General features: G+C 47.4%; 1 protein-coding gene and 1 non-coding gene across 2 annotated transcripts; both read right to left on the minus strand.

Annotated features, from left to right (window-relative positions):
• Nucleotides 1-926: 926 nt before the first annotated feature.
• On the minus strand, nt 927-3,926 carry LOC138492471 (hydroxycarboxylic acid receptor 3-like). The gene has a single exon (XM_069619629.1). It carries the CDS (start codon nt 2,402-2,404, stop codon nt 1,421-1,423), a length of 984 nt encoding a protein of 327 aa, XP_069475730.1. The 5' UTR covers nt 2,405-3,926; the 3' UTR covers nt 927-1,420.
• Nucleotides 3,927-4,291: 365 nt separating this feature from the next.
• Nucleotides 4,292-4,455, minus strand: LOC138496210 (U1 spliceosomal RNA). The gene has a single exon (XR_011277749.1). It is a non-coding gene; the product is annotated as a U1 spliceosomal RNA (small nuclear RNA).
• Between the last annotated feature and the right edge of the window lie 18,911 nt (nt 4,456-23,366).

Raw genomic sequence — 23,366 nt, forward strand, 5'->3', positions numbered from 1 at the left:
ACCCACACTGCACCCTGCTCCCGCCCATACTGCATCCTGCTCCCGCCCGCCCATACTGCACCCTAATCGTGCCCACACTGCACCCTGCTCCCGCCCATACTGCATCCTGCTCCCGTCCGCTCATAGTGCACCCTAATCCTGACCATACTGCACCCTGCTCCCGCCCATACTACATCCTGCTCCCGCCCATACTGCACCCTAATCCTGACCATACTGCACCCTGCTCACGCTCATACTGCACCCTAATCCTGCCCATACTGCACACTGCCCATACAGCACCCCAATACCACCCATACTGCACCCGAATCCTGCCCATACTGCACCCTGCTCCCGCCCATACTGCACCCTGCTCCCGCTCATACTGCACCCTGATCCAGCCCATACTGCACCCTACTCCCGCCATACTACACCCTGCTCCAGCACATACTGCACCCTGGTCCTGCCCATACTGCACCCTAATACCACCCATACTTCACCCTGCTCCCGCCCATAATGCACCCTGCTCCTGCCCATACCGCACCCTAATCCCGCCCATACTGCACCCTACTCCCGCCCATACTGCACCCTGCTCCAGCCCATACTGCACCCTAATAGCACCCATACTGCACCCTACTCCCGCCCATACTACACCCTGCTCCAGCACATACTGCACCCTGGTCCTGCCCATACTGCACCCTAATACCACCCATACTTCACCCTGCTCCTGCCCATACTGCACCCTAATCCCGCTCATACTACACCTTGCTCCCGCCCATACTGAACCCTAACCCTGCACTCTTTATTTTTGTACCGCTCTCCAATGCTTCCCAGGTAGGTTTGAGCTATAGAAAACGCTCACATACATAAACATATATATAGAGACATATATAAACACTTGATAAAGTGAGAATTAATTTATATCCACCTTTCTGAATTCAAGACGCTGCTTGTTTATTTTTCTTCAAATAACAGTAAAAGGTCTTAAAGTGAATTGTCTTCTATAGCAATTCAGGGCCATCTGTGACTCGAGCACTCGGCGCGTAGTCCCTCCGGCTCTAAGGCCCCAGTGGAGGCCAGCAGTGGTTGGGACCTGATCCGTGTCTCATACTCAGAGCCAAATGCCCTGGACTTTCGGTTATATAAAGCAACAGAAAAGTAATGAGCCTTTGGGAGACAACCCAGGTCCCTTTTCAATGCCCCAGGAGAAGCAGGGAGTCCTTAGCTGGTAATCAGTCTCTCCCCGCTCTGCGTCAAGGACTTGAGCAATCAGTCCTTCCACTGGTCTGTGAAGAAGCTGCAGTCAGAGGCGTGAGCCCTTCAGGCTCTAAACAGACTCACTATAGTCACGCATCGTCACAAGTAAACCGAAGTATGGGGCGGCCAGACAGGCTCAGGTGACAGGAGGCAGGGCGCCGGTCACCAGAGGCAGGGTGGGTTCCCCTCACAGGCGGCTGATGGAGTGGGAGACACTAGCGTCCAGGCTCGGATTCTTGTCCACCTCGGGTGCTTGCTGGCAGGTCAGCTTCCCTGCAACCAGCCTCAGGTACAATTTCTGGAAGGAGGGGTTCGAGAAATAGTACACCAGAGGGTCCAGCATGCTGTTCAGATAGGTCAGGCTGATGGTGATGTAGAACGCGGAGTCCGCTGACCTGAAGACCTCACAGCTGTGTTTGAAAGGGCTTGACAAGACATGCAAGATATACACCCTGGTGGCCACGCTGGGCAGAAAGCACAGGATGAAGACCACCCCGACCGCTGCCATCAGCTTGACCGCTCTTTGAACCTTACCGTGCTTGTCCAGCTGCCTCTGCCGCAGCCTCCAGGTGATGCAGAGGGAGCAGTAGAGGATAATGATGAGGGGTAGAAAGAACTCCAGCAGGAAGAGACTGTCGTGCCACACCGCATCGGAGACCGGGCAGATGGTGAAGCTGTCGCAATGTGTAAAGTTGGACACCTCGAGGTGGGACTCGCTCAGCAGGTAGGCCGTAATAGCGATGGTCAGCACCCATACCAGGCAGGTCAGGCAGGCCGCTGCCCCGTTGGAGATTGAGTTGATCAGGTGGTGGGGATGGACCACCTTGAAGTAGCGGTCCAGGGCTATTAGGGTGAGGAAGAAGATACTGCCAGCCCGGTTCATGGCCAACATGAAGAGCGTCAATGTGCAGGGCAGGTCCCCAAAGATCCACTGCTTCTTCCGCAGGTAGTAGTCGGTTCGGAACGGCAGGCAGATGATGAGGAGGAAGTCTGCCACTGCCAAGTTGAAGAGGTAAACCGTGCTGGACTTCCATGTTTTGATGTGGAAGCAGAAGCCCCACAGGGCAACACCATTGCCCACTGAGCCCAAGATGAATTCTAGGATCAGCAGAGGAGGCAGCAAATTGGAAAGGGGGTTTGCCTCAAAAAAGCAGCAGGACTTGTTGGACATGGTCTTTGGAGGAACTGCGACTGGTGGTGTGCACAATAGTCTTTGGTGGAGCTGGGCTGGTGGCACCGCCCTCAACGGTTCCTGGAGGAGCTGGGCTGGATTTGGTAGTCAGTGTACACCAGTACGAGCAGTAACTTGAAGTGCGTGCTCAGTGGTGCCAGGGAGAACAGCAGTAGTGGTGGTGGTAGTTACGTGTCCAGTGGTCCCCGCAGGAGTGGTGTGCCTGATGGTTTGTGCAGGAAGCAAGCAAGTGCGATCAATTATTTCTGAAGGGCTGAGGTTTGTGGTGGTGTGTAGAATGGTGAACTTAGTAGTTTTTGGAAGCTGAGGTAAAGGGTTTTCAATAAGCACCTGGGGAGGGGGGCAGAGCTAGTGGAGGAATCAGTTCTCCTTAGATCACCTGAGATGGTGGTGATGTGCTTGAGGGCTATTTGAGGCGCAGAGGTGTTGGTGGTGTGTTCAATGGACACCTGGCGAAGCTTGGCTGGTAGTGGTCTGCTTGATGGCCCCTAGACGCAATAGTCCACGTAAGAACTGACAGGTTGATGTGGTTGATGGTTAGATAGGAGGGAGCTGGCAGCTCAACGGTCACTGGGGACACCAGGCTAGTTTTGGGTGTTGCTGCTGGGTCTTGCAGAAGACAGCTGGTTGTTGTGGTTTTTTCAGAAGCTGGACTGATGAGGGTGTACTCAGCAGCTCCAAGAGGCTAATATCTGGTTACTGTGCTTAATGATTTCACAAGGAAAGGAGGTGGGGTACCCAACGATCCCTGGGTCTTTTGTCTGTGGTGATAGTCCTCAAAAGAAATTATGTTTTATTGGTGTGCCTGGTGCTTGCAGAAGAAGATGAAGTTTAAGTGGTATGCTCAATGCCTCACGAAGGAGATGGAGTTTAATTGCTGTTGCCAATGCTCCCTGAAGAAGATTGGGTTTTAAATGTGTGCCCAATGTTTACTGGAGGAACAGGGGCATTTGTGATGTGCTCAGTGATTCCTGAAGGAGACGGACGGTTACTGGCTTGGTTGACGCTGAAGGGGATGACAAGTTGATGTGTTCCACAGGTTCTGTAGGAGCTGGCGGTGTTGGGGTGTTCCAAGTGATCCCTGTAGGAGCCAGAAAGTGATGTTTCAGGATGGCCAGTGACGTCTGGTTCCTAAAGTAGTAAGGAATGATGGTGTGTTTGAAGGTTCAAGGCGGAGCTGGGCAGTTGGTGGTATGTTGGCACTGTCCTGTTAGTGCCCTTGAAGGTTCCTGGAGGAGCGCGAGCTAATTCTGCTTCCAATGGTGACCGGAAGAGACCCCCAGGCTTGTGTGCTTGAGGGTTCCTAGAAACGCCGGGCTGCTGGTGGCGTGCTTACAGGTGTCTGGGAGAGTTCTAGCCTCCGGTGGCGTGCTTGGGGCTTCTGAAAAGACAGGTGAGGTGCAAGTGATGGGGTGTCCAGTGATCCTCGCTTGCCCTCCGTGCGCTGAGCTCCCTGTGGAACAGCTCGGCTGGAGTTTGCTCCCCGAATGCAGTGGGCTGCGTGTCCTGGCGTCCTCTGCCTCCCGCGGTCACACACAGGGACCTCCGCTGCAGGCTCCGCGCTGAGGCGGAGGAGCGGGAGTGGAGAGGGAGGGGGGGCGCTGCTGCTGTGGCAGTCAGTCCTCTGTGCGCCTCCCAGCGAGAAACGCGGAGCTAAACTCACAAGGGAGGAGATACGCGCGCTATGACGGCGTACTTTCAGGAAGCATACGTCACTCAGAACTCCCACACACAATACGTCACTAGTAGCCTCTGGTTCGTTTAGTTGCGCGGCCGCAGTGGATTTAAAATCTCCTGCGCGTCATAAAAAAGAACGCACACTTTAGTCTCGATTTGCGGTTTTTAAAATGTTTTATTTATGTATTTCAGGGGAAAGCGCAAACGCAGTCCCCCACTACCAGAAATTTTGCAGTCGAGTATCCCGTATTTGGGGACATCGGAGGGGTCAGCACATCCGGTGTGCAGTGGATGAGCCTCACCCTGGGAGAAACACCCTAGTGATCATGGTGTCTCCTCTGCCAGGTAAGTATAACCCATGCTGCGTTCTTATGATCTTTCCACGGGAAGAATGAATGAATGACTTCATTGGTGGATGGATGGATGAATGAACGAATGGCACGACGCAATACACGGATAGACGCTTTGATAAACGAATACACCAGTAATCGAATAATCCAATTAAAGTGATGAAATGAATGAATGCATGGATGGACACGCGGATGAATAGGACGCATGCACGCACGCAAGAGTACACGGGTGAATGAATGGGCGAACACATTAAGCAATCCGGCGTTTAATTCAGCAGTAATGAATGAATGAGTGATGACATGTTTTAATGTAAGTAACACGTTGTTGAGTCGCGCAGGGCGACACGACACAGGAAGAGCTTCAGGGCAGCGCCTACATAATGCAAGGCAATCCACTGAGCGATGTCCGTGCCCCGGAGCACAGCTTGTGTACCTGGGGGCCCCATTCACCCCTCTTACTCTTAGTGCCGGTGAATAATTAATCAGAAACAGGTGCTGCACACATGAGCAGCGTGTCCCTGCTAAGCTCCAAGTTCACCCTCTGCTGCATGTGGGTCATGCCTGTATTTTAAACACAATAACGGGAACACGGCAACATGACCTTTAAGTACACGCTGGGCTTGGGAGGTTTCATTGATTTGCTTACACTGCAAGCATTGGCAACGCCAGAGGCTCTGCCTTTTTAATATATTGATGGTGGTGCTGGATATAAAGTGTATATTTCATTTAGATTGGCAGGTTAATGACAAAGCCACCGAGGCTTTCTCCTGGCTAACCTTAAAACATGCACCCTTCAGTGACTGATACAAATCAGAGGTCTTGCCATAATCAGACATTTATCACACAACACTAAAGGCCACTCGTCTGAAAGCCAACCCGTCTAACAGGATTTTCAAAATATGTGTTCTTTCTTGCCACAACCGGGTGGGTTATTCATCAGCAATCTCAGACTTGTAATCTACTCGAAATACGACTTAATGTGATAAGCTTCCAACTGCGTGTCTGTGTGTGTGAAGATACTAGTAAGCAGAACATGTAACTAGACAGAGAGGCAAATGGAGTAAAAGAGAGGGAGATAGAAAAAGGAACTCATGAAAAATGGTGCGAGAAGGAAACAAAAAAACCAGAAAGCCAGACACTGGGAGTAGAAAGACACCAGAGGAAGGAAAGAAAGAAACGCAGACAGGGGAGAGAGAAACAAGAGAGTGTGGAAGGAAAGAAAGAATGGAAGGAAAGAAAGAAAGAAAGAAAGAAGAGAAAAGGAGGCGGAAGGGAAAGAAAGAAAGAAAGAAAGAAAGAAAGAAAGAAAGAAAGAAAGAAAGAAAGAAAGAAAGAAAGAAAGAAAGAAAGAAAGAAAGGGAAAGAAAGAGAGAAAGAAAGAAAGAGATGGAGGAAGGAAAAGAGAAAGAAAGAAAGAGAGAAAGAAAGAAAGAAAGAAAAAAAAGAAAGAAAGAAAGAAAGAAAGAAAGAAAGAAAGAAAGAAAGAAAGAAAGAAAGAAAGAAAGAAAGAAAGAAGAGACAAGGAGGCGGAAGGGAAAGAAAGAAAGAAAGAAAGAAAGAAAGAAAGAAAGAAAGAAAGAAAGAAAGAAAGAAAGAAAGAAAGAAAGAAAGGGAGGAAGGAAAAGAGAAAGAAAGAGAGAAAGAAAGAAAGCGACGGAGGAAGGAAAAGAGAAAGAAACAAAGAAAGAAAGAAAGAGAGGAAGAAAGAAAGAAGAAAGAAAGAAGAAAGAAAGAAAGAAAGAAAGAAGGAAAGAAGAGAAAGAAGAGAAAGGCAGGGAGGGGGAAGGGGAAGAAAGAAAGAAAGAAAGAAAGAAAGAGCGGAAGGAAGGAAGAAAGGGAGGAAGAAAAGAAAAGAGAAAGAAAGAAAGAAAGAAAGAAAAGAAAGAAAGAAAGAAAGAAAGAAAGAAAGAAAGAAAGAAAGAAAGAAAGAAAGAAAGAAAGAAAGAAAGAAAGAAAGAAAGAAAGAAATTGAATTACTGCCTTGGGAAAAGGAGGAGTGAAAAAAAAGTCCCTCTCATGTCATCAGATGTATATTTGTGAGCAGGTTTATCTATCAGCATCATCCCTCTCAGATCTACCTGCAAGTCTCTGAACTCTTTCATCTCTCATGTCCAGAGTTCCATCTGCGACATCCCTCAGTCTGATGCTCAGAGCATCCAGACAGGGTCCATTTCTCATCTGCCTTCTAGATAACATTTTTCCTTCACCTCTAACCTGCCTCCAGAGGCTTTGCTATGGGGGCTAAGGGGGTTATAGCCCTGGGTCGTTTGGTTGTAGCCCCGGATAGAAGATCAGGTGCTACAACCAAAATGCAAACTAGCCCCGAGTCCCGCCAGTCCCGACATTAGCTTAGCCCAGCAGTATTCAAACGGAGGGTGCGCCCCGCAGGGGGCCGTGGCTGCATCCCTGGGGGGGCGCAAGAGCCCAGCATGAAATGTAAAAAAATATATTTTTTTTTTAAAGATTGGAAGAAATTGGCAGGGGCGGCACACATGGTCGGGCTGAAGCATGAAACTGTCTCAGGCACCAATGAAAAAGTGGCCCGCAGTTGTAAATGGATATTCATTCCTTTTGTCACAGACTGTTTGTATACTACCCAAGGGGGAGCTTTGTGTTCAAATATAAGTATGTTGGGATATTTATAGAATATTTATTCAGCAACAATGGTCAAACTTACTAACTGCATAGTGAAGTAACTCATCAAACTGTCCCACATTGGCCAAAAAGGTGGCCCATTTTGACTGGCCCACAGTAGCATTTTGCATTTTTGGTAAAAGCATTGCCCTATCACCCTATAGGCCAGTCCGAGCCTGGCTGCTCACCCATAATGGCGAGGGGGGTTCCCACCCAGTGGCCCTCTTACCCATTAGGGAGGAGCTAAGGAGCCAGCCAAGTGAAACAATGAGCACTCACTTGGCTGCTTTCTCCAGCTGAGGGAGTGCTCCTGGGCTGGCTGAACTGTAAAAGGGAAACACTATTTCCCTTTGACAGTTCAGTTCAGTTCCCCAGCTGCACATGCTCACTGAGCCATGCAAGACTAGGGTGTTTTGCTTTGCCAGCATTGCATAGCTAATTGGAAATGCTGGCTGGGGCACTGCATGTATGTATGTGCCAGGGGGCGCTCCTGCACCTCCTCGTACATACAGACAGAACAGCCTGGAGCAGGGCGTTTCAGCACCCACACGCAGGCCAATGCAGAGGTACGTTTATGTTAATTTTTTTTCATTTAAACATGTTTATGGATGCGTGTATGCTTGTGTTATGAGTGAGTGTATGGTGATGGATTTTTGTTTATGATAGAGTGATTGCTGTATGAATGTGTGTGTGTCTGTGTGTTAGTTTGTTTTGGTCCGTTGAGCTGATTTTGGCAAGTAGTGGCTAGAGGGGGGAAGGAGGGTTGTACAACAAAGGCATTTGAAAAAAAAGCACAAATAATGCCTTTGTTGCACAATCCCCCTACCCACCTGCCAAAATCAGCTCTCCTTCTGAGGCGCTGTGGAGCCCAGGGGACAGGGATGTTTTTTTTTACTGGATTCTATCATAGATGTCCAGTCAAAAATACCATGCTTTCCCCCTTGGCACCCCAGCGCCTTGAATACACACATATGTTGATTGTGTTAGGCCCAGTGGGGCCCAGGGGACAGGGATGGAATTTTTTAACTGGACATTTATCATAGATGTCTAGTAAAAAATATCATGCCTGCCCTCTGGGCCCCCCAGCACCAATTGCAAACTGTTTGGCTATTTACCCATTTTTTTAATGTATGCTCTACAATGCAACATTTTAACCCATTATAAAAAGAATTCAAGTAGGGAAAACCCCCGAGTCCCCTTTGATTGGTTCGAGCTCCCTCACTGCGCTCGGTCGCTATGGCATTTTTGAGGGAAATAGTTATGTCCCTCCACTTAAAAAATTCACTAGCCGCCACTGGCCCTCGGACTGTGTTGGGAACGGGATGGGGGTAGCCCAGGGACTATGGTGGGAGCAGGGTGGGGGGAACCATGGGATAGTGGTAGGAGCAGGGTGGGAGAGAGCCCAGGGTGTTTGTTTGTTTGTTTATTCACTTTTTAAGCGCACCAGACCCGTGGGTAATAGGGCGCAGCAATAAGAAAACATGAAAGCTTACAGGTTACAGAATAAAACAGTTATACAATATCCAATATAGATATATAAATCTCACATAGATACAGAATATACAATATGCAAGAGTACAATTTATCAGATATAACGCTAGGTATTTACAGTGCGTTAGTATTACACTAGATTATGTAACACATAATCATCTGAGCAATGACACGGGGGCAAGTGGGGGTAAACAGCGTCAGGTGGTGAACGACTAGGGGTCAGTGGAGATGATATGTTTAGTTACATTTTCTGAAATGTAGGTAGGGTTGATCAACTCTCAGGTCTTGTGGCAGTAGGTTCCAGATTTTGGCTGCCTTCACTGGGAAGCTATTTCCCCCGATCGTGATAAGCCTGTATCTAGGTATTGCCTGGCAGTTAGCGTTGCCAGCTCTGGTTGGTCTGGGAGAGATTTTCCTATGAAGTTTGTCTATAAGGTAACTAGGGGCAGCGTTATTTAGAGCTTTGTGGGTCAGGGATAGCATCTTTAACTGTATTTTGTTATCACTAGATAGCCATTTATGTTGGCGTCTGATGGAGGAGATGTGGGTTCTTTTGTTTATGCCGAGTGCTGCTCTAAAGGCGTTGTTTTGTAGTGTTTGTAACCTCCGGAGGGTGGTTTTGTTAGCTCCACTGTATAGGGCATTACAGTAATCAATTCCAGAGAGTATTAAGGCTCTGGCCAGGATCATGCAGCTGTCATTGGAGAGGAATGGCTTACCAGCTCTTATCAGCTTGCAAGTATAGGCCGTGGTGGAGGCCAAGGATTTTACCTGTTTATCAAATGACAAAGTGGAATCCAGGTAGAAACCAAGGGTTTTTACTTCCTTGGAAACTTGGATGATATTCCCGTCAATATTAAATGAAGAGAAAACTTGGCCTAGTTTTTTAATGTTGGTATGATTGCCCAAGATTATCAACTCAGTCTTATCATCGTTCAGGCAGAGGCCATGAGTGGCCATCCGTGTCTGGATGATAAGATAAACCCTATTCACCAATTCTGTGATCCCCAGAAAGCGGTAGGAGGATCTGTGTATCATCTGCATAGTTAGTGTAGGTGATACCCAGATCGTCCAGATCATCGAACAGGGGCTTGGTGAAGATGTTATATAGAGTTGGGGAGACACAAGAGCCTTGAGGAACACCACACAAGATGGGGGTAGGGTCAGCGGCTGCTGTTGGAGAGAATACACTCATGGTTCTCTCGCTCAGGAATGACTCAATCCATCTGATGGCCTCATGGGAGAAGTGAGCGGCAGAATCCAAGTGTCTGCAGAGAACCTTGTGATCCACTAGATCAAAGGCTGCTGAGAGATCAAGAAGTAGGAGAAGTACTGTCCTCCCTTTGTCTCTCAGCTCATCAATTTGGAATTTTAAATCAATTAGGGCAGTTTCTGTTCTGTGTAATGGGTGGAAGCCAGATTGTGTATCTCCCAAAAGTTTGTGCAGTTCTAGGTGTTTTTGAATCTGGTTGTAAGCAGCTTTGTCCAGTATTTTGAGTAGAAAAGGTACTGTGGTGATGGCACGGTAATTAGTAGGGATGAGAGGATCCAAAGTCTGCTTCTTGAGGAGTGGGAGCACCCACGACTGTTTTAGGTTAGCAGGGATAGTGCCTGAGTCGAAGGAGGTGTTAATCAATTTGGAGATGAAAAGGGGCAATTCTCCGGCAGCATCTTTTATTAGTTGTGCAGGACAAATGTCACCTTTGCAATTGGAAGGTTTGAGCGAGAGGATACATTTTTCTACTTCCAGGGTAGACATTTTAGTGAAATGAAATGTGTTATGAGCTGTGGAAGGATTGATGGGTGGAGGACTTTTAGGCGATTCCTGAAGATTCAGTGTTTCTTTTTTCAGCTGTATTTTCTTTTGGAGCGTGTCGATTTTATTTGCTAGAGCGTTTTGGATATCTGTACACCAAGATGACCTTGGTGCAGATATCAGGTATGGCTATTGGTGACTCTAGGTCTTTTAGTATGGAAAAGAGTTCTTTCATACTAGAGTTAGATTTGGCTATAGGTTCGTCATAAGAGTTGCGTTTTGCCAGGCAGACTTCATTCTTATAAAGCGAGGAGGGAGAGGTTAATTTTTCCTTATTGTCATTCGAAGGGCAGAGCCTCCAAGAAGTTTTGCTTTTTCTTTTCAGGAGGCGTAGGTCTCTCAGTTGTGGCGTAAACCATTTGTTTAGATGTGCTTTGGGTTTACTCGCTCTGAGTTTAAGAGGTGCTATTTTGTCTAGCGTAGTGAGCATTATATTGTTAAATTCATGGACTAGGATACTGGGATCTAGATTTTCTGACAGTGCATTAAGAGTAGGTAGGATCGCAGGAATAACCTTCTCTGCTGTGATGCTCTTTTTATTTCTGGTTAAGCATGGTGGCGCTAGTAGTGGGGCTGTTAGGAGTAGGTTTAGTGGTGGATAAGTTAAAGGACACCAGTGATGGTCTGTCCAAGGTAGAGGCATGATGGAAGAGATGGTAGCTGTGCAGTTATAGTCAACTATCCAATCTAGCGTTCTCCCCTTCAAATGGGTAGGTTTGTTAGCTTTTTGAGAAAAACCTAGAGCCTTGATCATATTGGCTAAGGCCGAGGCAATCTTGTCCGTAGGGGCATGAAAGCCTATGTTGAAATCCCCTAGTAGGAGTAGTTGGGAGGATGGTTTAAGGTTGTTGCTAAGTACGTTGTGCAGATCCTCCTCAAAGGTACCACGAGAACCAGGAGGTCTGTATATTAGATGGATGGTGAGTGATTGTGAATTGTTTATCTGTAGTGTGTGATGGGGTGGGGAGAGCCCACGGTCTAGGTAGGAGTGGGATGAGGGAGCCCAGCGACTGTGATGGGAGCAGGTGGGGGAGCGCAGGGACTATACTGGGAGTAGGGTGCGGTGACGGCGTGCAATACATACTGTCCATTTAGCATTTTTGGGGGAGGCCCGGCCTGCCCAAATTTTACTCAGGCGGGAGCCCAGGCCAAAAAAGTTTGAAGACCACTGGCTTAGCCCCTGATCTTTTCCAGACCTAGCAACACCCCTGCTTGCTCAGTCCCTCACGTTCTCTGCCTCCACTCTAGCACTTCGCCCATCACGGTCACATCCCTAAAACAGCTGGCCGTAATGTCTACCTGTACTTAAAAATGTCTAATGTAAATTCTCCTTAAGTCCACCCATGTATTGTCCCTGGCGACTGTCCCATTTACTCCCCTGCACAACCTGGTCAGAATGTTCCTCAAACTCGCCCCATTGTCAGACGCTCACGTCAAATCTGATTTGTATCTATTACACGTTATTTTGTGATCAAGAGCATTGTTCCTCCTTGTAAATAAATGGATAAGATGCCTGCTGGCTGGTGTGTGTGGCTCCTGGAGGGGGGGAAAAGTACCTGGTGGGGATGAAGGGCGTCATTACAAGGTTGGCGGTAAGGGGCTAAGGGCGCCGGTAAAGGTGCCGGTGCCGTTAACCCCTTACCGCCACATTACGAGGTCCTTTAGCAGGTCCCGCTAAGGGCGGCTGGTTTTACCAGGCACCCTTAGTTGGAGCCGCTAAAGGACCAGTATGCTAACAATGGTTACCATGTTAGCATGGTCCCCATTCCCATTGAGTACCATGGGGGCTCGAATGGGAATGGGGATAGGTTCCCTGAATGGGGAAATACCGGGTCCTCCAAGGTTGGAATGTGGCGGTAATTCACCATTCAGGGAACCCGGATCCAGCATGCGGTAAGGGGGTAGCCATGGCATTCATAGCGCCATGGCTACCTCCAACCTCGTAATGACCTCCTAACTCTTGTGTACACAAACACCTCATTACGAGTTTGACAGTAGCCGTGCCCTTATTAAGGGCATGATGGCTACCGCCAAACTCGCTATCGGCCCCGGCACCCGCGAATGGGCCATTACCGGCCCATTACGAGATGAATGGGCCGGTAATTGCCCATTCGCGGTTGCCGGTATGGCCGGCCTCCTGATCCGCGGAATGGGGGTCGGGAGCATGGTTGCACCGGCACTGTTAATGACGGTGCCGGTGCAATCACGAGTTCTGCTCCTGGGTGCCGGTCTGCACGCCTGGTCAGACCACGCGTGCAGTCCGGCATCGGCAAGCAGAACTAGTAATGTGGCTGAGAGGTAACAACGGCGTTGGTAGCACTACCGGCGCCGTTGTTGCCTTTCCGCCGCATTCGTGACTGACTTTCCGGCTTCACACACAGAGCGCCTGCGTGTGTGCATGACGGTTCTTCTACCTGCATCAACGCGTCGTCACCTGGCCGGGCGTCCTCAGTCACCTCGACTCACCCCAGGAGGTCTGAAACAGTGAAGGTCGGCCTGGTGTCAATACTCTTTATTCATTTTGTTATCCTCCGTTTCGAAGCAGCACACAAACCGGCACTAAAGACAGAAACACCATAAGTGTATGCACAGTGATACGAATGTGTGGTTTGTGATGCATTTTGTGTTAGTGTTTGGGGGCTTTGGTGTGTGGTTCTTAAGTGAGGGGTTGTGTGAAGGCATGTGTGTGTGTGTATAGTTCGCATAATGTACAGAGGGACGCACGCAGCAGGTAATCACACCGTTTGCAAAATATTGATATCACACGGGCAAATGCTCCCACCACATGCAAGGTACTTCCATCAAGTGTGCCAATACCTGGCATAGTGTGTGCGTATCTGGCCGCACAATGGTCGAATGTAGCACGTGGTGGATGTGCCTGGCTATGTGGTGCCAGTGCATGGCATTTGGTGTAAGAGCCTGCACAGCTTCAGGTACTCCACCCTTGAAGCGGGCATAAGCAGCATATGCCCAAAGAGCGTTATACCGTGCTCCTATACTCCCATACACCATGCTGTGCCCAGATGCCGCCTGCATGCAGATGACGAGGTACCCCCATCATATGCCCCGGTACTACCCTCCTCCTGTGTATTGCCATGAGTGCCACATCACCAAGTCGTTAGAGCTAGTATCCTCTCTCACCATCAGTGCCAGTGCCCCTCCCATCAGTACCAGTATCCATTCCCAGTACTGGTCCTATGCCTCATTAATCGCTGCCGATGCCCCGTCGTCATCACTGATGAAATCATCCAGGTGAGTGCCTCCACTCACGATTAATGCCTTGTCTCCCCATCCGTGGACCCACTCATCAGTTACCGGGTCAACATTTACCATTAGTCATAATGCACTTGTCTTCATTGCCTCAAGTATTAGTGAAAGTGCCCTATGCCAGCTTACTGCCGCCAGTCATCATTGGTGTGAGGGTTATTGGCACTGATGAGTGTGGGCGCAGAACTAGTGATGAAAGGGGGTGCTTCACGGAACAGGAAATTGTACCTGAGTGTATAATAAAGGCAATGTTATGGACGAATGGGGGGACTGGCATTGAGCCTCAAAACCGATTTTCATAGGTGATGGAAGTTATTACTGATTGCTATAGTGGGTAACTGGTATTTGTTAGGAGGGGGTTTCAGAACTGCCACTGGTGTGGGGGTTCTGAGAGGCGAACCGAGTGGACAAGCAAGGGTTTTTCACACTTATTCTAATCAAACGCTCTCTGGGTAGCATAGGCTGAGCGATAAGGCTTTAGGAGACCAATAGTTTGCTGTGTAGGCACAATTAAACACACTAAAGAGATAGTCTAGAAAGAGAGGTCCACAGAGATATATAAAAATACTCTATTTATTAGGCCGAAACACATGCTATTAAAAAGTAAGGATACTATATACTACACACGCTAATATCTACACATACATATACATAGTCCCCAAAAAGGAGACTACACAGCACTTTACACTTACACACAGTTATAAGCAATCAAGCAAAGCAATATCAGGACTGTTTTAAGTATAGTGGGGGGGAAAGTGGATGGATGCCCACCTAGCTTCAGCGAGTCGAGCAGTGGATTCCTATTGTAAAGAAGAACCGACCTCCCTGGAGTGCGGGCACTCCCTCCCATGCCCTACTGTTGTGCCCCCAGAGCATAAGTCAGCAGTGTCTTGTCAAAGATGTAGGAGAATGCTTTGGTAGATCTTCTTACACCGGAAGTCTTCATATTTGGCTTCATTGACAATAGGGGCAGTAAGCTACGCAGTAGGATCAATGCCTCTTCCCAGAGCAATAGGCACAATAGAAGACTCTGCTCTAGTGCTCAAGGATATGCACTCCTTCCCATCAATACTTGCTCTAAATGTATTCTGCTTCTTGTTTGAAGCATTAGTAGAACCCTTTGGCTTCTGCAGGATCTTTGCGATTTATCACGGACATCCACCTGGACGGCGAGGAAGGATTTCAGATGGGGAGATCAGATGCCAGATGAGAATGGAAACCAGAGCAATCTTCTTAATTGGTTATTCTATAGGATATGACACACAAATACGCACTCTTCCCAAAATTCCAATCATATAAAGTAGTACATAATGTCCATGACTTGAACAATGAAAAATTATTTAATAATAAGCTCCACAAGAAATCAGCCGACACGTGTTTCGACTACAATTCGTTCTCAAGGCTGATACAATAGTTACAAAGCAAACATTGATGTACAAAGACAATGATAAACATCAAAAAAGTATTGTTGAAACATTACGAAAACCAAGAGCAAACATCAAGATATAAACATGTGGTAATCACATACCCAAATGTTGGCAATGTTGGTTGTGGACAGTGGGCAGGTCAGAAGCAAACAGAACAAACAATAAGAAAAAAGAGACTTACGATACACTATATTCAACATAATGTGTAACACAATTTGTGTAACAAATAGTTTACAAGTATCAGCATTGGGCGTGCGGATGCAGAAAAGTAGAGTGACATGTCATAGGATCAGTGCCAAATCACTATTAGACTGGAGTTTTAAAGATGAAGGTAAAGTGAGTAATGATGAAACCGTGCTAAATTGAGTGCTGTTTATAGCATGCACTATCGTGTGAGATGAGAGTTATCTGAACCAGTGGTTGAATGCGGGATTAAGATTACGAATACCGGAACGAAAATTAATGTTCTCACCTAGTCAATTGGTATTGCAGAAGTTAAGGAGCTTATATGCAAAACAAGTTCAAATAATAAAGAATTCTTTCTTGTTGGTAGTATCTGCCAAGAGTAGAAAAAATACATACATGACAGATTTTAATGCTGAATAAGGTTGGAATGGATGAAGTACTTTAAATCAGATATCACTGATTAATAAAATGCTGTCTTACCCATACTCGTATATATTCGGTAAGACGCGGATGCCTGATTATCAAAAGTAGTGTCCCCGATGGTCAGAGGTAACGTGACGTTCTCTGTTAAATCAAAGAGAATCTTGTCAATAAACTATGTGTGTGTGTTATTCATGGTCTCCTATGCGCAAATGTGCCGACTATGAGTCAACGTGCTTACCTTGTTTTCAGGGCTTGATCCCTAGAATAGCCAGCAATAATCTTAGTGTCGCCGGCGCGTTCCGGAGACCATTATAAATGGAATGGAATGTTCATGATGATTCCCCATTGGTCCCGATGCCATGTAAAGTGCGCTTGCGCGAGACAGGGATTACTAATCCCCCGCGCACGCGCAGATTTGCAAGACATTGTGTGTCTAAACATTGCGCATGGGCATTTTCGAGCCGCATGATTTATGTGGCAATAGCAATGCGCATGTGAATATCAAATAACATTATGTTATTAGCATAAATGATCTGTTTAATTCAATGAATTGGAATGTCCTACAATGTGAACTACTTACATATCTCTTAATACTATAAATCTCCAGTTGTAGATGGCAATAGTCAAATAGTGTTGAATGGCATGCATAATGTTGAAAATACGCATGTGCACTGAGGAGCCGCATCAAAACGGTGGCATCGGCAGCGCACATGTGAAAATCACAATTCTGCAAAAGTATTTAATGACTTTTAATAATGGTATTTAAGCGGATCGTCACAATACTGACTGCAATAGCATGCCCTTGGCTGAAATACCTTCGGATATAAGCCGGATTATACATCATTGTGTACGTCAGAAATCCATGTGAAATAAGTATTACTCAGAAGTTGTTGAAAGACATGTATGTTAATAAATTCTCTGAAACAGTCACAATTTGTGGTTTCTGCAGGGTATCTAGTTACAAGAATACATACATCTCATTATCTGAGTTGAGACCTTCCATGGTACATCGAAATAAACAAATAGATTTTGCTTCTAGTTGCCTTAGTTTCAATACTATGTCTCTTTTTTCTTATTGTTTGTTCTGTTTGCTTCTGACCTGCCCACTGTCCACAACCAACATTGCCAACATTTGGGTATGTGATATCTTGATGTTTGCTCTTGGTTTTCGTAATGTTTCAACAATACTTTTTTTGATGTTTATCATTGTCTTTGCACATCAATGTTTGCTTTGTAACTATTGTATCAGCCTTGAGAACGAATTGTAGTCGAAACACGTGTCGGCTGATTCCTTGTGGACCTTACTATTAAATAATTTTTCATTGTTCAAGTCATGGACATTATGTACTACTTTATATGATTGGAATTTTGGGAACAGCGTGTATTTGTGTGTCATATCCTATAGAATATCCAATTTTCCAGGCACTGAGTGGGGACCTGGCCTTGACTTACACAACGCAGCTCAATTGCACCAATTAATTATAGTGTGCATAGCGCATTCATAAGCCTTTACCCACTAACCACTATTTTCTTTATTGGTCAGTCTTGCATCAATTTAATGCTGGTCTGGGTCATGGTGTATACCTTAAAAATGTTGTGAAATATCTAATTGGACAAGGACTATTTATCGAGCTCGTTCCCCAGATCGTTGCTGTTGTTTGCGTCTGTTTCTGCAATCATTGGAGATGGCAAAGAGCACGCTCACCAGAAATGGGGGGGGGGTTCCAGAATATGTAAAATCCCTTAGAGTACAGGAAGGTGAGAAGCCAAGCACAATGCAGATGTTGGGTGCTGTGGGTCAACTTGATTGATTTACGCCTTCAAAAACTAGCTGATAACAGGTTGCCGTCCCCATGCAACTGAACTCTGCGGGTGTCCCGCCATCTGTGAAGTTGATGACTTCTGCAGCATGGTTCCCACTAGTGGGACGAACAGTACAGTGGGCAGAGTGAAATCCGTAAATTAGCATGGTAGATCTGCGGGCACAAACTGGTAATTAGGGGATCCACAAATGTGATCATGGAATCCAAAGAGGAAGACAGAAGGAGACATTGAAAGAATGATTGACAGTGTCAGAGGGTGCAGAGAGGATAATGGGCAAAATACGAGAGAAGTCACAGGAGACGTCAATCTAACCTCTGTGAAGGGGAGATGAGCAAAGCTTAAATCCCCACTGCTTCCAGCATATCTTTGTGGCATCTCTGCTTGGGAAGGATGCGCAACATTTTGAGCTGGAGACCTCCTCAAGGGTCCCCTTCTATCCTGGCCAGAGATTCTACCAAATCATCCCCTGGGCTGATAGCTAGATCATCAAACGAAGACCCCACAAGATTTGTTAAGTGATCCCCGAGCGGAGGAGTAGTATGGAAAGTCATGGATACAGCACATGAAGGGAACACTTGTCCCCTGTTGGTCCATGCGACGACTGCTCGAGGATCTACTTCGGTGACCAGAGCCTGTGAAGATGCTTGCTGTTAAGAGATACAGGGCAAAGCCATTGAGATATCTATGGGCAGTTGGATTCTGATCGGTTTGGTTCCACTTAGCGTTGAACTTTGCGTCAAGGACGTAGAAGCGGTGCCCATTATCTCTACGCAAGATCCTGCGACAATTCCATTGTATGCTGGTTTTCTTCCCCTTCCAGTATTTCACCTTTTTAGTGACTGATGGTCATGTCTAGACTGGGGACAGCATGCAACGAGAAGCATTAGACACTAATGGCCAATGGGCCACGCGAGTCCAGAATAGCTCATTAACAATCCGCAAAGTGCACTCCGACAGCTGTGTACAGAGAGATCCGCAGATAGCACCCGTTTTAAATAGACAGATAGCTCACATCTGAAACCGCTTAATTACATTTTAATTTCCCTACATAGAAAGCCACATCCTACTGTACGGATGACCTGCGACGATAAAACTGCAACCAGCGCTTTAGAATAGGTCTCCTTGTAGCAAAGGCGTTTTCACCTCACGTGACTCTAAGTCCTGTGGGAGCACGAGAAAAGCACGGGATCCTTGTTTATTTGCGAATCCAATCCTAGCTATTCCTGGGAATGCCTAGGAGCTATGAGGGTTGCTTGGCGCTATACAAATGCACTCAGTCACTCGCCAATGAACGACACATTCATAATGCCGTAACTGCAAAACCCCGAGGAATTCTGTAACACTACAGATGTCAGAGGCCAAAGGTCAAATGCCTTGTAAGGTCACAGGATGGCATGGTTACTTTCAATATGCGTATTATGTGCAGCTGTAGGGGTACTTCAGTCCTTATTTAGTGCCGTAATCCGGAAAGATACGTGTTTACCACACCTGGGTCACGATGCTGGATCTATCAATTAATGAAAAGCCTTGGTCATGCATTATGCGGTCACCCTTTGAACTGTGTGGTGTGCGTTGCAGGTCCCAACCGCGTTCAGGAGATGTGGTGGTTTTGGTGTAGGTGCTGCATTCACGCCCGCCTTCGCAGTGGAGTAACTTTTCTGGAAAATGTTGGGGGGCGGGGGGCATATGACATCTGAAGAAAAGGTGTCCCAGCCGAATGAATGGGGACAAAATGGTGTGACATGAAAGTTGGGGGGGGGTGAGCAAACACCGCTGCCACCCCCCCCCCCTAAAATTACGCCCATGCTCATTGGACGGCTTGCTGCTGTGGTAATGCCGCCATTAAAGCACACAAATGTATGAACGAGCTAAAGTATGTAAACAATTATGCAGCACATTCCAGTCATCTAACACTCCCCAGGCACTGGATCATGAAGCAACGAGTCATTATAAATGTATTTACACAAAGATCTCCATTTGTTGCCACTATACGAAGCCGAGCAGAGAAGGCCAGAAGAAACGGCCTAGCTCCCTCTCTGCAGCTCTTCTGTGAGAGCTACATCAGTTGTTTCAATCCACAGCTGATCCGATGGTAAAAGGATCACCGGAGCATTCCCCAGACTTCACCTCTGCCGCACTCCACGCAGCCCCAGCAGCCTCCAAGATGGCTGTCGAGGTTGCGGTTGCTACAGCAACCATAAACAACGAAGAATGCCCAACAAGCCTCACTGCTGCAGGCCCGAGCACGGATTGGCTCCCCCACCCTGACCACTCCTCCCCTCCTGCCTTAAATTGAGGGGGGAGAGCACCGGCAGGTGAAGCCGAGCAGAGAGGACCAGAAGAAAAGGCCAATCTCGCTCTCTGCAGCTCTCTGCTGCTCGAAGATGGTGGGTGTCGCCACCCATCTCATCATACCATCTCGTCAATGCAAGGGTCATATGGCACTAAAAAGAAATGTTACCATCCACACCCGTGCTGTTTCTGTGGGCCCTGCTGTTACCTTGCATCCATCCATGTTGGCCGTATTAGCCGTTAGAAGAACACGCCTCTGTGCAGGCACCTTCTCCGCCCCACTTGTCTCCCATCACCCGCCTCCTCACATGAGGAACGCACGGCTAGGGGGTAGGTGTACAATCCCCCCTGTGAACCTTCATAAACCGATTGCCTGCAATCTCATACACGAAATGCATTCAATGCTTCTTTTTGTTGCTTTTTTTTAGATGCTAAGGCATTCGGTGCTTTGGCATTCGATGCAATCACTAGAAACCGTATGGAACCCTGTCGGGTGCTCATTTCACACAACCGGAGGCTATTCCAGCACGCCAGCAATACGTTGTGCATTAATTGCCCCCTCATCCAATCAAGACGACTATTCTCCTGACCTACTTACTACGGTACGAGGTATGGGGCACATGATCTCATTGCCCATTCCAGCACCACTGTTACAAAAAGTCTCTGGCCCCAAATCCTCGTTGCCTACCACTGCAACCTGCCTTCAAGTGTCACCCTCACCTGCAGACTACCCAGCACGGACTCTGTTTGTCTCTAGCCATGTCAGTTCAGCTTTCACCCCGGAGGGTCTATTACACGTCCCGGCACTACCACCCATGGCCGCCATGCCCATGCCTAACTCTGTTGATTGTGCTGATCTAAACACACAGGTCATAATGCACTTGGTCACCCCCACCTTACCAGAGACTGCTGTGTCTGATTATGCCTTCAATGCCAGTATGAATGCACATATGCTACCATCTGCCTTTAAGGCCTCATAGTATGCCCCCCCTGATAGTACCTGTTGCAAATTCTGTATTGCCTGTTCTAAATACTGCTAATTCTGTATTGCCTCTGCCCAATACTGCCGATACTGCAGCATTGAATGTACATGTCCCAAAACCCTTAGCCAACACCACCCTGCCTGTAACTGATTATGCCTTTGATGCCACTATGAAGGTGCATTGATTACCACCTGCCGCTAGGACGGCCAGGCCTGCCCCTGCTTATCAGGCCTCATTGTATGCCCCCTGATGCTACATGTTGCTAATTCTGTATTGCCGGGTCCAAATACTGCCAATTGTGTATTGCCTGTGCCAAATACTGCTAATTCTGTATTGCATGTTCCAAATACTGCTAACGCTGTATTGGCTGTGCTAAATACTGCTAATTCTGTATTGCCTGTTCCAAATACTGAAAATGCTCTATTGCCTGTACCAAATACTGCTAATTGTGTATTGCCTGTTCTAAATACTGCCAATTCTGTATTGCCTGTGCCCAATATTGCTGATACTGCTGCATTGAATGTACATGTCCCAATACCCTTAGCCAACACCACCCTGTCTGTGACTGATTATGCCTTTGATGCCACCATGAATATGCATATGTTACCCCCTGCCACCATGACTGCCATGCCTGTCCCCATTACTACCCAGGATACCACATCGCTGGTTCCTACACCACCACTTGTCATTTTGGATGTCACACCCACTTCAATTATCGTTCATAAGGCCCTACCAAATACTCCTCTGAGTTGCGCCCTCATCAACGCCCGCTCTCTCCCAGCCCACGCCCTGGACATTCAGGACCTAATCACCAGTTGTAACCTTGATCTATTGATAATTAGTGAAACCTGGTTTAACAAAGCATCCGGCCCAGCCCTGGCGCTTGCCATCCCATCAGGTTACATTATTATTTTTAGGCAAGACCGCCCCCTCCAGAAAGGTGGAGGGGTAGCTCTCATAGCCAAAGAGACCATCCCGATCAGAAGGGTGGAGGGGAACCAGGCTATAATAGTGATTATCTTCTTCTTAAAGTCAACCCCTCCGCTAACTGTACCATTGCCCTACATGTTGTCTATAGACCACCAGGGCCAGTCTCGGACTTCCAAGATGCTCTCATTCACTCCCTCTCCGATAACCTAAAAAAGTCCACCACATCTATCCTCCAGGGAGATCCTAACCTAGGCCTTAATGACCCTAACGACGCCCAAGCAGCCTCCCTTAATAAAGCCTTATCTACCCTAGGGCTCATACAGTCCATTACAGAGCCTACTCATATTAAAGGACTCACCCTACTCACGGTCATGGACATCTCCCCTATTCCCTGGTCTGATCACCATTCCATTTGGTTTGATCTCAACACCACTAAGGGGTCGCCTAAGCAAGAGACTCCCCTCCCCCGGCACTGCCCTTCAGCCCCCTTTCTCCAGAGACCCGTAAACGCCTGCTAGTGTTTTCAAAACCATCAACACCCAAACGGTCAAAGCCATTGCCCCACTCACCCAAAAGAAAGCTAAGCGCAACAAGCACTCAAATGCTACGTTACAGGAAAAGGGCAGCGCTCTCCTACTGGAAAGCAAACCGTAATGACTCCTCTAAGCTAGCTTTTAAGATTATCTCCAAAGAATACAAAGCCGCCATAATCAAAGCTAAAGCCACCTCGTTTAACACTAGAATAGCAAATGCTAAAACAGGGACCAAAGACATTTTTGCCATCTTCAGAGAGTTGGAAACCACCCCCGACCCCCGCTGATGCTCCACAAAGACAAAGACTGGTCTAATAGTATCCAGTCTGCTATGTTTGACAAGCTCAACTCTCTTCAAAACAAAATCCTCACCCATCAACAGGCACTTAGCCACCAAATATCTAACCTCCACAGTAGCACTTCTGGTGACTCCCCAGCTCCGCCTTCAAGGAAATGAACGAACAAGAAGTCATCGCCCTCCTTAAATCTAGCAAACCCTCCTATTGCAAAGGGGAGGCCTGCCCGGCTTAACTCATCAAAAACTGTGCCCCCACCCTACCTCCTTTCCTCACAGCCTTTATCAATGCCTCCTTCACATCAGGCCATGTCCCAACTGGCCTCAAGGAAGCATGGGTACGCCCTCTCCTTAAGAAACCTGCGCTTGACCCGACTGTCCCAAGGAACTACAGACCTATCACCACAGTACACTTTCTATTAAAAATCGTTGACAAGACCGCTTATCTGCAAGTTCAGAAATTCCTCGAGTCTAACCACCGTCTCTGCGTCCGGCAGTCAGGCTTCCGTTTTGGACATGGGACGAAAAATGCACTTTTAGACCACAAAAACCAAACGGACGACTTCAAAGACGCTGGCAAACCTGCCCTCCTTCTGCTCCTTGATCTGTCCGCAGCTTTTGATTTGGTGGACCATAATACTCTTTGCCACCATCTCTCTTCCGCTGCCGAATTCTCACCTAAGGCCATAGCTTGGATCACCTCGTTTCTCCAGGAAAGGGTTATGAAATTCTTCTCTGACTCAGCCTGTGCCCACCCAAGCAATATAAAATGCAAAGTCCCGCAGGGCTCCTGCATCTCACCTACCCTTTACA

This window comes from Ambystoma mexicanum, chromosome 10 (assembly GCF_040938575.1).
Source record: "Ambystoma mexicanum isolate Mex_15411 chromosome 10, UKY_AmexF1_1, whole genome shotgun sequence".
In the NCBI taxonomy this organism is placed as follows: Eukaryota; Metazoa; Chordata; class Amphibia; order Caudata; family Ambystomatidae; genus Ambystoma; species Ambystoma mexicanum.

What these genes read in the sequence shown, in the direction of transcription:
- LOC138492471 (XM_069619629.1), bottom strand. Translation starts at nt 2,404, where the DNA reads ATGTCCAACAAGTCCTGCTGCTTTTTTGAGGCAAACCCCCTTTCCAAT.